We start from the raw sequence: 14,697 nt of genomic DNA, 5'->3' as shown, positions 1-14,697 counted from the left end.
ACAAGTCTTTTCTTTTACCATTCCACAATCCTGTAATATTCCTATTTGTCAAGCAACTATGTCTGGAGGTCATAAAAGGCTTTATTTAAATGAAGGTATTTTTTCTGTAATCAGTTATGTTAAACTACATAAATCCCACAAAAACAGAACTCTAGCAATGTAAACTTGTCATATGAAGTGAGCACTGGCAAAGTCACTAGTCCAGAAATGGGGCCATAATGATTTTTTGGCAATACCTCCTATGCCTGAACAGTGAGTCCCGAGGCTCTCCAGATGTTGGGTGTCAGGCTTTATTTCAAAGTTAATGGTAAAGCTTAAAGAGCCTAGGATGAAGAGAAGTCCAAGTTTGGGCTCGTTGTCAGCTGTCTCTCGATTTGAGCATGACGTCTACTCAGAACAGGATATCCCACATGATACTGAGAACCAGTGTGCAGGATTTGCTTCCTCTTCTTTCCTTCTTTGTCACTGTTCAGCCTTGGGTTGGGCTGTTGCTCGTATTGCAGAATACATGCTGTTAGGGTTCAAGGCCTGGGTTGGGATTGGTGCCTGGAATGGAATCGAGGTTCACAAGCAAAGATCAGACAGGATTTGCAGGGATTGGGGTGAGGGTCATGTGGTCTGTGCCAGGGATCACGGGCCAAGTCAGGAACAGAGGGTAGATCAGGGATAAGGACTGAGAATTGGGTTGGGAGTGGAGGCAATTGGCGAGAGGGTCGTGGGATTGGTGATCGGCCCTTTTAATGTGCTGTTCCTTCCGGCTCCACATTCAGGTAAATTACTTACCTTATTTGTTGCAGGTGATCCCTAGGATTAGATTCCCTGAGAGCAGTCAACAGCCTCAAGGTAAACCAATCTTACAGAAGGTTACCGCTAGGAAGCATTCTGGCCATTATTTACACATGCAAAGGCCTAGCACCTGTTTCAGGCAGAGGTAAAGGACATCTTTTGTTTGTCCTTGCCCCATATGATGGGGGGAAATGTGTGCATGCTTCCTACACAATATATTAAGGTATTCCAAGTAGCGCCCAAAACTACACGGATCATTTCCTAGGCGACTATGTTTTGTTCACCTTTGATCTAAACTTTAAAATGCAAGTCAAGTTATTATTTCCATCAGTCATAGAAGTAATGCCAGCATTTCAGGAAAAGGGTGGTACATGAGCACATGAGAATAGGGGTTAGCACAGAAAACTATCAGATTAATTAAGTCCTTGAGCTGGTCTGTGGAGCTGAATATCCATGACCCTTTTGTAACTCTGGCTAGAGGGCATCTGAAAGGCTGGATTATAATCCAGGCCCAGATCCAATATGGGATTTCTGCGAGGCCTTCATATGTGAAGGAAGGGAGCAGGACTGGAGAGTCCCAATGACAGGAGTGTGGAATTTTATCTTCCTACCTTTGTCTGCAATGTTTCCAACTGCATAACAGAGACTGGGAGCTTATTGTGTAAGGAATTGTTGACCTATCTTGACATTCTTTCCCAAAGTAATGCATATTATATTACTACATCAATGTTACCTTTTCAATTATTTCGTGCTCATTGAAAGGGTGTATTGCATATGCGCCTCGAATCCGCTTTACACCTGGATACAACAAAGGAGCCATATTTACATATGCTACTCCGTGGAACGAGATAGGTCCTTCTTCCTCTGTCTGCAAACATAATTTAACAGATCACTTCAAAGGTTCCATAGGGAAATTGGAACAGAATGTATCTTCATGTTACCCTTGATCCTTTTACTGGCTGATCTATGACAATAGAAAGCTTTTCATTTTCACTGTCCATTCTGGTCTGTGAATGACATATTCAGAGAACTTCATATTTTTGAAGCAAAGAAATGGACCCGGTGTGCGTAGGATAGTAAATAAATCCATCCAAGAGGAGAAGTTCTGTCTTGGGAGCAAAATCCATAGGCGACATGCATTATTTTATAAGCATATGTTTGATGCATTTTACTTTAAAATACATTTGCCCGCAAACCTACATGTGCCTTCCTTGTCCAGAGTTAATTCATATGGAATCAAAGTACTGCATCTCTGATGTAATCAAAGATGCATTATTATTCTATTATTTCATGGGAAAATGTAATCAATTTCATGACTTACCTGTATTTAGCACCTTTTTTTGATATGCCTAAATTTTCCAAATACATGCTGGCAGTGAGATAGCTCGGCAGCAGTGTGTACTTGGAAAATTTAACCAATATCTATTCTGCAGCTTCATTCCTATTGGCTTATAATTTACATTTTGAACAGTTTGTTATCCTAATACTTGGAAAATTTAACCAATATCTATTCTGCAGCTTCATTCCTATTGGCTTATAATTTACATTTTGAACAGTTTGTTATCCTAACATGAGTATCAATAAACTGAGAGGCAGGGCAGTGGGAAACACATTTTGTGAAATACGAACTGCAGAAAAAAAGTTTTTGAGAACAAAGTGTTCAATGTTTTGTGCTCTTTCAATTTTTTAAAAACATGCTCAGGACAGAAAGTTATCCTTTTTTTAAGCCACATTGTTTAAGTGTATAATCATCTATTCCCAGCACAGCAGTAGAGGAGATGCTATACAACTATTAAACAAGCAACTGCTTTGAAGTGGAATACAGGATAACTGCTAAAATATTGGTGTTTTATGGTCATATGACATTCTGTTACAAGGCAAAAGCTATTGATGTTGTGAACAAAGACAGGTAGGAAAGTAAGTTGTGAAGAGGACATAAGGAGGTTACATAGTGACATAGATAGGTTAAGTGAATGGGCAAAGTCCTGGCAAATGGAGTATAATGTGGGCAAATGTGAAATTGTCCATTTTGGAAGGAAGAGTAAAAAAGCTTATTATCTAAATGATGAGCGATTGCAGAGCTCTGAGATTCAGAGGGGTCTCAATGTCCTGGTGCATGAATCACAAAAGGCTAATATGCAGGTACAGCAAGTAATTAGGAAAGCTAATAGAACGTTATTGTTTATTGTGAGGGGAATTAAATACAAAAGTAGGGAGGTTATGCTTCAGTTGTATAGGGCACTGGTGAGACCACATCCAGAGTACTGTGTACAGTATTGATCTCCTTATTTAAGTAAAGGTGTAAATGCATTAGAAGCAATTCAGAGAAGATTTACTAGGCTCATACCAGAAATGGGCAGGTTGTGTTTTGAGGAAAGGTTGGACAGGTTAGGCTTGTATCCGCTGGAGTTTAGAAGAGGCAGAGGTGACTAGATAGAAACCTTTAAGATCCTGAGGGGTCTTGTCAGAGTGGATGTGGAGAGGATGTTTCCTCTTGTGGGAAAATCTAGAACTAGGGGTCACGGTTTAAAAAATAAGAGGTTGCTCATTTAAGACAGAGATGAGGAGAATTTTTTTCTCTCAGAGGGTCGTGAGTCTTTGGAACTCTCTTCCTCAAAAGGCTGTGGAAGCAGGATGTTTGAATATTTTTAAGGCAGGGCAAGATAAATTCTTGATTAACAAGGGGGTGAAAGGTTAATTGGGAGGGTTACAAACAGAGCAGCCATGATCTTATTGAATGGCGGAGCAGGCTTGAAGGGCTGAGTGGCCTACTCCTGTTTCTAGTTCTTATGTTTGTATGAATAGAAGCAGTTTAACATGTTCACTACACCCACTGACTGCACAAGGCAAATTTCTCTTGGCTTTCTCTTCAGGAGTATTACCAGTATGAGCAGGTCTATGTCCTGTCTTCATTGTGAAAGTTAATAATCTAATTTGATATTTAATGAGTACATCAAAATGAAAAAGCCTGGCATGTGTTAATAATTAAGTATAGGGTAAAGTCAGCAATAGGAGTCTGGTACATACACTTGTGGATGATTCCAATGATGACAAGATGTTTATGGTGAGAAAGAAGATATAAATGAAAAATATTATTGTCATATTGGGTGACTTCTATCAATAGGAACATTGTAGCTATGGAATTAGAACTAATGAATGTGATACAGATTATCTGTTAATTCAATTAGGCCAATTATGCAACACAATAAATTAAAAATGTTCTGCTCCTTAAACATAAACTTATCTTTTCTCTCCACAGATTTTGAATGACTGGCTGTGCATTTCCAATATTTTCTGATTTCAATTATGCAACCCTCAGCGTATAAGGCCAAGGACACTGCCTGTGCAGTCTGGGTCACATTTGCTACATCATGCAAGATTAGCTCATTAACACAGATTTATGGAGTTCACAGTACATATTAAATAATGCATAGGAATCTAAAGACTGGAATTTTGGATGCCAGCAGTCAATCTGGGTTACTTGGCTGTCTATCAAATGCTGGCAGCATTTTTTGGAGAGAGGAACAAAGGTAAAACGATAGCTTAGGGCAGGCATTTCAAGCAGGGTACAGGGAAAGACTGAGCAGAGGAATTGATTTCAGTAGATTACTGGCACCCCACAGTCCTTATTCGACCTTGTGTGACTGAAGCGATTTCAGTCACATTATAGTGGCATTTAAACTCTTCTTGGGGCCTTAATGAGTCTTGCGCAGATTTAGGGGGAGAATTTTTGGCTCGGCGAGCACGGGCAGGGCCCGCTCACCAAGGCGTAAAATGACATGGGTGATGTTGGGCGTGCGTCCCGAAGTCACTGCGCGTCATTTAGATTTCCCGAATCGGCTGCGCACCCGCCGAACTGTCACAGGTCTGTTAAGGCCATTAATTAACTAATTAAGGCTATTGAGAAAGCTGTCCGCCCAACCTTAAGGTTGGCAGGCAGGTGATGAACCCAGCTGGCCTTTGCATTTTTCATGGAACCTCATCCACGGGCGGGATGAGGTTTCATGAAGGGTTTCTAAGTTAAATAAATTTTTTAATTAAAGTTCATTGACATGGCCCAGCTCAAGAGACACTGTCACATGAGGGGACATGTCTTAAATATTTTTTTCTTTATTAAAATTTTTAAACCTTAAAACTTAGCTCCCTGAGGCACCTCTGCATGGGGATATTCTTGATGTTACTGGAATAGGAAGAATGACTATACATGTTTCGAAATAATATGGGTAATTGTTAAATAAGAAAGCCATCCTATTCTTATATAAGTAGTGTGTATGACAAAGAAAAAACCCTCCCAACGCTTTCCATTCCCTTTTATCAATTAGGTCTAGAAATAATTAACCAACCTTCTCCATTTTGCTGCTCTTTCCTCCTGCCTTGACTGGAGGGGCTAATGGTAGACGCTTGATCTCCACAGGGATGTACATGGACTCAGCTATGTGCTTCTGCAGTCTGAAAAATATATTTCATTTGTAAAAACTAAAAAAAGGATTGCTTTTAGATATCCCATAGAAACATAGAAAATAGGAGCAGGAGTAGGCCATTCGGCCCTTCGAGCCTGCTGCGCCATTCATTATGATCATGGCTGATCATCCAACTCAATAGCCTTCTCCCGCTTTCTCCCCATATCCTTTGATCCCTTTCGCCCCAAGAGCAATAACTAACTCCTTTTTGAAAACATACAATGTTTTGGCTTCAACTACTTTCTGTGGTAACGAATTCCACAGGCTCACCACTCTCTGGGTGAAGAAATTTCTCCTCATTTCAGTCCTAAATGGTCTACCCCGTATCTTCAGACTGTGGCCCCTGGTTCTGGACGCCCCCATCATCGGGAACATCGTTCCTGCATCTACCCTGTCTAGTTCTGGTAGAATTTTATAGGTTTCCACGAGATCCCCTCTCATTCTTCTGAACTTCAGCGACTATAATCCTAATCGACTCAATCTCTCCTCATATATCAGTCCTGCCATCCCAGGAGTCAGTCTGGTAAACCTTCGCTGCACTCCCTCTATAGAACATCCTTCCTCAGATAAGGAGACCAAAACTGCACACAATATTCCAAGTGTGGTCTCACCAAGGCCCTGTATAATTGCAGCAAGACATCCCTGCTCCTGTCCTTGAACCCTCTCGCTATGAAGGCCAACATGCCATTTGCCTTCTTTACCACCTGCATGCTTACCTTCAGCGACTGGTGTACGAGGACACCCAGGTCACGTTGCACATTCCTCTCTCTCAATTTATAGCCATTCAGATAATAATCTGCCTTCCTGTTTTTGCTACCAAAATGGATAACCTCACATTTATCCACATTATACTGCATCTGCCATGCATTTGCCCACTCACTCAGCTTGTCCAAATCACACTGAAGCATCTCTGCATCCTCCTCACAGCTCACCCTCCCACCCAGCTTTGTGTCATCTGAAAATTTGGAGACATTACATTTAGTTCCCTCATCTAAATCATTAATATATATTGTGAATAGCTGGGGTCCCAGCACCGATCCCTGCGATACCCCACCAGTCACTGCCTGCCATTCGGAAAAAGACCCGTTTATTCCTACTCTTTGTTTCCTGTCTGTCAACCAGTTTTCTATCCATCTCAATAGACTACCCCCGTTTTTCTTTTTCTCCTCTTTCTCTCTTCTAACCTGTGAATAGCCAGGTGAACTAATAGGTGAACAGAGCAGCGTCTTCTAGCGACATAGCTCCAAAACAGTTTTTTCCAAACAACAGCCAAAGGTGTATGATTAAGATCTTCCAGCTGACAGAACAGCTGAAAAGAGACTATGACAGAGTAGGGAAGGAGAGAAACAGAGAGGTAGAAAGGAATGAGGAGAATAATGATCACAATATTAGGTTTGGACTATAGGAAAAGGACAAGGTAATGCCAAAGGTGAACATACTCAAGTGGGTGAGTTCAAAAAAAATCTTACCCAGGTAAGTTGGAAACAAAGGATAGGATTATCCCTGTAGCCTTCAGGACCCCACCGTCAGGCTGAAATGTTATCAGGAGTCCGCGCAGTGTGCAGAACCCTCACTCATCTATGGTCTTCCCTGAATTGACCAGAGTACAGGGTCATCATCTAACTAAAGATTTTTAAAAAGCCCTCAACAGCCTGGCCACCACAGTGGGAGGGAAACCCCTCCACAGGGCGGACTTCAGCTGCAGCTGATCCCAGTCAGGCAGAGATAGCTTCTAAGCCTGCCTGGATGCTGATGCCCCGACCCCCAGTCTGCCATGAGAGACCTCCTCCATGCAGGTGCCTTGTACCCCACCTTCTCTGGGGACCTGGAGGCCTTTGACAATGAGCCTTTAATTAGTTGAATCAGCTACTGCCACTCACTGAAGGGTGGCCCTACTGCCCCTCTATCCCAAATGGTCCGGGGGCGGGATGGAACCAGGGAACCAGCACACCAGCCAGCAGCATGAAATTCCGTGCCTACCTGGACCCAACACAGCCTAAAAATTAATCTCAAAGAATGACAGGCAAAACAGTAAATGTGCAATGGAAGGCCTTCAAGGAGAAAATAGTCCAAGAACAAACACATTTTTGAGGGGGGAAGGAAAGGCATTGAAAGCTAGAGCTCCCTGGCTGACTGAAAAAAATGATGTTAAAATTAAACAAAAAAAATGGGAGGCTTATAAAAATGTCAGGTTCATAATACATGCAGAATGCAAAAAGTAAAGGGGAAAGACAGTGTATGAGAAAACATTAGGGGCTAACATAAAAGGGAATACTAAAGTCTATTATAAACACATAAAGCGTGAAAGGATAGTCAAAAGGAAGGGCGAGGGTGATTTGAGCCAAAAAGGGGATCTTCTTATGAAAGCAGAGGATATGGCTGAAGTACTAAATGAATAGTTTGCTTCTGTCTTCACAAGAGGATATTGCCCATATCACAGTAAAGGAGGAAGAGGTAAGAAATTTGAAAATATATAGTTAAATGAAGCGCACAACTTGAAAGGGTGGTGGAAGCAGATTCAACAGTAACTTTCAAAAGAGAATTGGACATATACTTGAAAAGGAAATATTTGCAGGCTGATGGGGAAAGAGCAGGGAAATGGGACTAATTGGATAGCTCTTTCAAATTGGATAGTTCTTCCTGGGCATAATGGAACATATAGCCTCCTCTGTGCTCTATGCTTCTATAAGAAGAGAGACACATATAGAAGAAATGAAAGAGGGAAATGGGTGGAAGGGAACCTGAGATAAAGAGAAGAGTTAGAAATGATCAGCAGAGAGAAATAAACAGAAAAAAATTACAGATAAAGAATGGAAGATGGACAGAAGAAGAGATGGAATACAAATAAAAGGTGCAGGAGAAAAACATATAGAAGGGAAGGATCTTTTACCTCAGACTTAAAAATATCCATACCTTTAGTTACAGGGGAAGTAATCTTATTGAGGTGTCAGCTGATGAGCTGGCATGAGACCATACTGCCTCTTTTTGGGAAGGCCCTCCCAAACCACATGCCAATCAAGCAGTAGCAAAGCCTGCGGCAGGCCTTCCCTGGAATCAAGGTCCCAGTGGCAGAAGTCTTGCCTACCGAGTGCTGCCGGCCAATCAGAGACCAGCAGCTCTTGTGTTCAGCAGTGGCACTGGGGAGGCTGTGGGTGCTGCCAGAAGGACAGGCACTGGAGTCCCAGGATCGCAGAGCGACTCAGGCTACAGGTAAGTAATGTAGGAAAGCGGGGTTTTGTGGGGTGGGGGTCACAGGGAGAGGGGTGCAGGGGGGTTGGCAGCAAGGGCAGGGGGTGGCACTCAGCGGCACCTCCTCCCTTCTGATGTCGATGTCCCTCGATCAGACATTGCGTGTCTTTGATCGAGGGAAACCCCTCTCCCCTGGAGGTGATCAGCTGGCCACACAGTTTTAACTATGAATGCATGCCACATGGTGACAGGCGGCCTGCAGCAGAGTTAATACCAGCCGCGGCGGGATGAGACCCTTTTAAATGGTCATTAATTGGTCATTTCAGGATCTCGACTGGTGGTGAGGCAGGAAGGTCAACCACAGCTCTTCTCACCCAGAATTTAATTCTGGCGGAGGTGGGAAAGCGACGGGGTTTTGGTAAGCCACCAGCCCGCCTAAGAAAATGTGCTTCCTGTCTCCGAGCTCGCCACCAGCGAGAGCACAAGATTCCAACCAGAGACTCAAGAGGCGAAGAGCTCTTTACTCATTTCAACCATAAGACGATTTGAATACTACTGTTTTGCTTGTGCATATTCTCAACAAGCTACAAAGAAACATGGGTTTAAAGAGAGAGAATGATACAGAAAAATAAAAAATATTTTTGCTGTGCAGCTTCAGGTTCCAACAAAATTAAGTTTCCCAACTCCTGAAATACCACAGCTCAGGGTGGGAAATTGAGTTCCAAAACCTGGAACTTTGATAAAGAGAAATGATTTAGTCATCCAGGCAGGACTCAAATTCCAGATCTCCAACAACAGAACTCAAGCCCCCATAATAAATAATTATGCAAACATTTGAACAAGGAGCAGGAGTGGGTCATTCAGCCCCTAAAGCCTGCTTCGCCATTCAATAAGATCGTGGCTGATGTAATTGTGGCCTCAACTCCACTTTCTTTCCTACCTCTTATACCCTTTGAGTCCCTTGTCAATTGAGAATCTATCTAAATCAACCTTAAAAATATTCAACAACCCTGCCTCCACCGCTTTCTGAGGAAGAGAGTTCTACAGGTTCACTGCTGTAGGGTGTTGGATACTGTCTAAAGTCTTCATAGTCTTAAGTAGGTTAACTGTATGCATGTATTAACTACCTAGAACCATGTACATGTGTAAGTACAGGATTCAAGCTAAAAGCTGTCCCCATGCTTGCTTGTGCAACACTAGACTGACCCATAGGTGCGGGACATGTATTCTCTTAAATCACTGTGTGGGCGGTGATATACTCAGCCATTGTTAACCCTATATGTGCCAGACCCTTATACTACACTCATGACCCTCTGAGAGGAAAAGAAAATCCTCATTTTTATCCTAAATGGGAGATCCCTTATTTTTAAACTATGCCCTAGTTCTAGTCTGTCCCACAAGGGGAAACATCCTCTTAGCATCCACCCTGTCAAATCCCCTCAGGACCGTATATGTTTCAATAAGATCACCTCCCATTCTTCTGAACTCCAATGGATACAGGCCCAACCTGTCCCACCTTTCCTCATTAGATAACCCCCTCATTCCAGGAATCAGTCGATTGAACATTGTCTGAAGTGTTTTTATGTATTTTTTTAATTTAATGGGACTGTTAGACAGTAGAAACACAGGTGAGAGAGAAAGAAAATTACAGCAAGCAGATGCTGATGTGTTTCTCTCTCTTCACAGAGTCTTCCGTGGTGGTTGTCAAAGGTCAAATGAAGAGAAGTTTGGAAGTCACTATTTCAGTCATTATATTAAACTTCTTCATTTTTAAAATAAATACACTTTGTAACATTTTTACACATCACCCTCAGAAAAGTACACCCTCCTGTACTACTGCAGTTCAATTTCCTACATCTTTGTGGCCTCTCTGAATGACAAGTAAAGGCAGTTTTGTTCTGTGAAATCAGGTGAGATTCCATAAACTAATTTCACACAGGATCTTAGGGCCAAGAGAGGCTTTTAACCCCATCAGTTTGGGCTGGATTCAATTCCAGAGTCCAGAGACGAAAAAAACCAATACGCGCCTCAGTTCCTGATTATACTTAAATTAATGTTGAGATACAATAGTTACCTCCTCAAAGCCTCAGGCTCCATAAAGCAGCGTCTCTCTATGTTCCACATGACATGCTTCTTCTCATTTTCTGCCTCTGTTCTAAATGCCCAGTCCTGAATAATAATTGAGAGAAATAATCCCAGATTTATCTCTTCTTGTACATGGACTAAATCCCTACATCTAATAACATACGTACGTACAGCCCAGACCAGCCGTACTGTCCACACTTAATCTGGACAGCAGCCAAAATCAGGCAAACTGCACTAACCATTTGCTAATATCGCGTCAATTACAAAGGTGCTGCGTCAAGCATAACAAACAGTTCAAGCAGCTGCATGCACCTTATTGAAATGTGATTACCTGTTATTTCAGGCAACTCTGAGATTTTCAGTCAACCCCTGGCTTCTGACTGCTGCTTTCAAGCAAGTGACATAGATAAGACCTGAACACAAAAAGCTAAAAGCTACTGCAGATGCTGGAAATCCAAAACAAAACAAAAACAGAATTACCTGGAAAAACTCAGCAAGTCTGGCAGCATCGGCGGAGAAGAAATCAGTCAACGTTTCGAGCCTTCATGGCCCTTCGGCAGAACTGCAGCATAGTTTCAACAGAAACCCCCCTTCCCCCACCCCCCCACCCACCTTAAACCAATTTATATTTCTCCCTTGTTGAAACTATGCTGCAGTTCTGCCGAAGGGCCATGAAGGCTCGAAACGTTGACTGATTTCTTCTCCGCCGATGCTGCCAGACTTGCTGAGTTTTTCCAGGTAATTCTGTTTTTGTTTTGTTTTAGATAAGACCTGGCTTGTTTAATTCTCCCTCCTCCAAATACTTTCCGAATAATCCCGTCGCAGTTTTACCGACTTTTAAACGGTCCCTGTACGGGTGAGGGATGCTGCTTCCCTGCTGACAAACTGCCAGCAAAATTGCCTTTTATTAAGTAACAAATTAAATTGGCTGTCTGCCTCAGTGCAGTGGCAGCTGATCCGCTTCCCCTGGGAAGCTTACCCAGCAGCAGAAATGTGTCTGGGCGCTTTCCTGACACGGTTGCATCCTATTTTCCCACACCTCCCAGCCCGCCACCAGGGAGCTAAGAAAATTTAGCCCTTATTTTCCAAGGGGTGTGTAACCTTCTTAATCTTCCTACCAAAATGTACCACCTCACATTTAATGATATTGAAGTTCATTTGCCAACTAAACTCCCATTCTGCAAGTCTATTAATGCAGAATTCTTGTATTTTGTCACAGTCTATTTATACACTAACTACAGCCCCCAATTTTGTGTTGTCTGCAAATTTTGAAATTACTACACACTTTCGATTCCCAAGTCCAAATCGTTTAAGTAACTGGTAGACAACACTGGTACCCATCACCAATCCGCATGGAACACCACTTCACACTTTATGTCTTACCTCTTTACGATTTAGTTCCCCATCCTCATCTTCATAAGGACAAATCTCTATGAAGGAATCTGGAATATTCTGTGCTCCGATTGTAATGATGTTGCTTACTGGCCACCTCTTTGGTCTGATACTGGGCTCTTTTTCTGTTTTTAAAATCCCATTAGTAAACAACACACGAAGTTCCTTCTGAAATACAATCCAGTTAATGATCACGAAATAATGTGATTTGAGCTATTGTAAATTAGTTAACTACTTTGTTAAATTAGTGCATTTAGGAGCTTAACACAAATGCATTGACTAAATTATGCACAGGGGAGTTTCAGGTTTTAGTGAAAGTCACCACCAGAAAAGCAAACCAAATACAGAATAGAATCATAGAATGGTTACAGCACAGACAGAGGCCATTTGGCCCATCATGACAATGTCAGCTCTCTGCAAAAGCTAGTCAACTAGTTCCACTTCCCCCGTCCTTTCCCTGCAGCTCTGCAAATTTTTTCTCCTCAGATAATTATCAGATCCCCTTTGAAAGCCACGATTGACTCTGCTTCCACCACACTCTCAAGCAGTCCATTCCAGATCCTAATCACTCACTGCGAAAAGAAGTTTTTCTTCATATCAGTTTTGATTCTTTTGTCATTTACATTAAATCGGTGTCCCCTGGTTCTCAGCCCTTCTGCCAATGGAAAGAGTTTCTCCCTATCTACCCTGCTTAGAGACCTCAGGATTTTGAACACCTCTATCAAATTTCCTCTCAACCTTCTCTTTTCTAAGGAGAATTGTCCCTGCTTCTCCAATCTATCCACATAACTGAAGTCCCTTATGCCTGGAATGATTCTCGCAAATCTTTTCTGCACCCTCTCTAATGCCTTCAGTCCTTCCTAAAATGTGGTGCCCAGAATTGGACACAATACTCCAACTGAGATCAAGTCAATGCTTTATAAAATGTAACTTTCTTGCTTTTGTACTCCATGCCTTTATTTGTAAAGCTCAGGGTCTCATATGCCTTATTGACTTCTTTCTCAACCTGCCCTGCTGCCTCAATGATTTGCGCACAGATACCCGCAGGTCCCTCTGCTCCTGCACCTCCTTATTCTTTGTTCCTCATTCGTTCAATCAAAATATATCACTTCACACTATTCTCCACCAATAAAATCTCCATAAAACATCATATCTTAAGTTTGCAGCAGTAGAGAAAAGGTAGGGGTGGAGGTGTGTGATGTTACACAAGAAAAGCAGAAATGGGAAGTAAGCTAAACTGAGCATCATGCAGTAGACTAAGCTTCCGTTTTATCTTCAAATTTAGTCTGGAAGTCTTCTGCTGTGAGCAAGTTCCGAGCAGATTAGTTGCTTCAGCAGTCGGGTGTCAGGCATACGAATGACATGTCCTGCCCAATGGAGCTGATTTTGAGTGATTAGCGCTCCGATGCTGATCATGTTGGCTTGGGAGAGGGTGCTGCTTTTAGAACACCTTTCGTCACCAGATTTGAAGGATCTTGTGAAGGCACCATTGATGATACTTCACCAGTGCTTTGAGGTACCTGCCATAAGTTGTCCAAGTGTCCAAGACATATAGGAGTGTATGGATCACTGATGCCTGGTAAACCATGACTTTAGTCCATAACTAGGGATCATGAATATAAGATTGTCACAAATAAATCTGTTAAGGAATTCAGGAGAAACTTCTTTACTCAGGGAGCGGTAAGAAAATAGAATACACTACCACATGGAATGTTGAGGCGAGTAGCATAGATGCAGTCACTGGGCAGCTAGGTAAGTGCGATGAAGAAAGGAATAGAAAGATACGTTGGTAGGATGAGGGTGTGGTAAGATGGAAGAAAGTTCATGTGGAGGGCAAACACTGGCATAGAGCTGGAGGGGCTGAATGGTCTGTTTCTGTATTATAATAGTCTATATAAGGAAGCCTGATATGGCTGGTATATTCGGAAAGTAATGGGTTCCTTTACTTACTGAAATGGATGTTGGTAGAAACAGAGAAACTACATAGTTAAATTGTGCCGCAGCAAGGGTCCAGCTCTCAGGTACTGAGTAGACACACTCTGTTGTGATCCTGAGGAGATTGGATTCTGCTAACTGGGCTTCAGAAAGCAAGGGTTCTGGGACAGACACAGCAACATCCACCAGACACTGTATATAAAACACAAGAATACAAGGCATAAGTAGTACAAAATTATACAGCTAATAACACATGTTTTAGTTTGATATATTTAACAAATTAATATTAATAAACAGCTCAATAGATTCTGATAATCTGGCTTCCAAGCAAGATGGTAGTGGCTTTATTTATTGCTCACTGGTAGAACAGGTTTTTTACATTGGTCTCTGTAGCCTCTTAAGATCCCCCCGAAGTTCTCCAGCCAAGATGGGCAGGCAATCTGTTAACAATTCTCTTCCGAAGCCTGAGAACACTATGAAGTCTATCTAAATTGCATAGGATGACATGTCCTCAAATTTGTTTCTCCTTTCCTCTGGGGAATTACCTCCCTCTCCCTGTAGAAGGGCTCAACTTCTTCCCCGTGACTAACACAAAGTGTTATATTCCAGAAAGCCAGCTGGTGAAGGACATAACTGGAGGCAATCTTTACACACATTTATAAGCATTTATTTGCACAGACACAGACTAAAAGCAAGCACCTCCAACCACCACAATTGCAGTCTGTGTTTATTTATCGGGGGCACCCATCTGCCCACCATCTGCTTACAATTAAATCCAATTAATATACAAGCAACACAATGATCTTTGTCAGCATCCCGATGAGCACCAACATTCTCCAACTTTGTGATG

At 42.2% G+C, this 14,697-nt stretch overlaps 1 protein-coding gene across 1 annotated transcript in view; it reads right to left on the bottom strand.

Moving 5' to 3' along the window:
* The window catches only part of cfap70 (cilia and flagella associated protein 70), a 102,519-nt gene that overhangs the window by 74,764 nt on the left and 13,058 nt on the right, over positions 1-14,697 (bottom strand). The window contains exons 7-11 of the mRNA XM_078559088.1: positions 13,863-14,039; positions 11,904-12,080; positions 10,510-10,604; positions 5,130-5,235; positions 1,520-1,654 (exon numbers count right to left, since the gene is read on the bottom strand). Coding sequence (XP_078415214.1) covers positions 1,520-1,654; positions 5,130-5,235; positions 10,510-10,604; positions 11,904-12,080; positions 13,863-14,039 — 690 coding nt within the window. The remainder of the gene's footprint in view (positions 1-1,519; positions 1,655-5,129; positions 5,236-10,509; positions 10,605-11,903; positions 12,081-13,862; positions 14,040-14,697) is intronic.

Source organism: Cetorhinus maximus, chromosome 15, assembly GCF_964194155.1.
Source record: "Cetorhinus maximus chromosome 15, sCetMax3.hap1.1, whole genome shotgun sequence".
Classification (NCBI taxonomy): Eukaryota; Metazoa; Chordata; class Chondrichthyes; order Lamniformes; family Cetorhinidae; genus Cetorhinus; species Cetorhinus maximus.
Note: the sequence above shows the minus strand (reverse complement) of the source record. Positions and strands in the feature narration are given on the sequence as shown.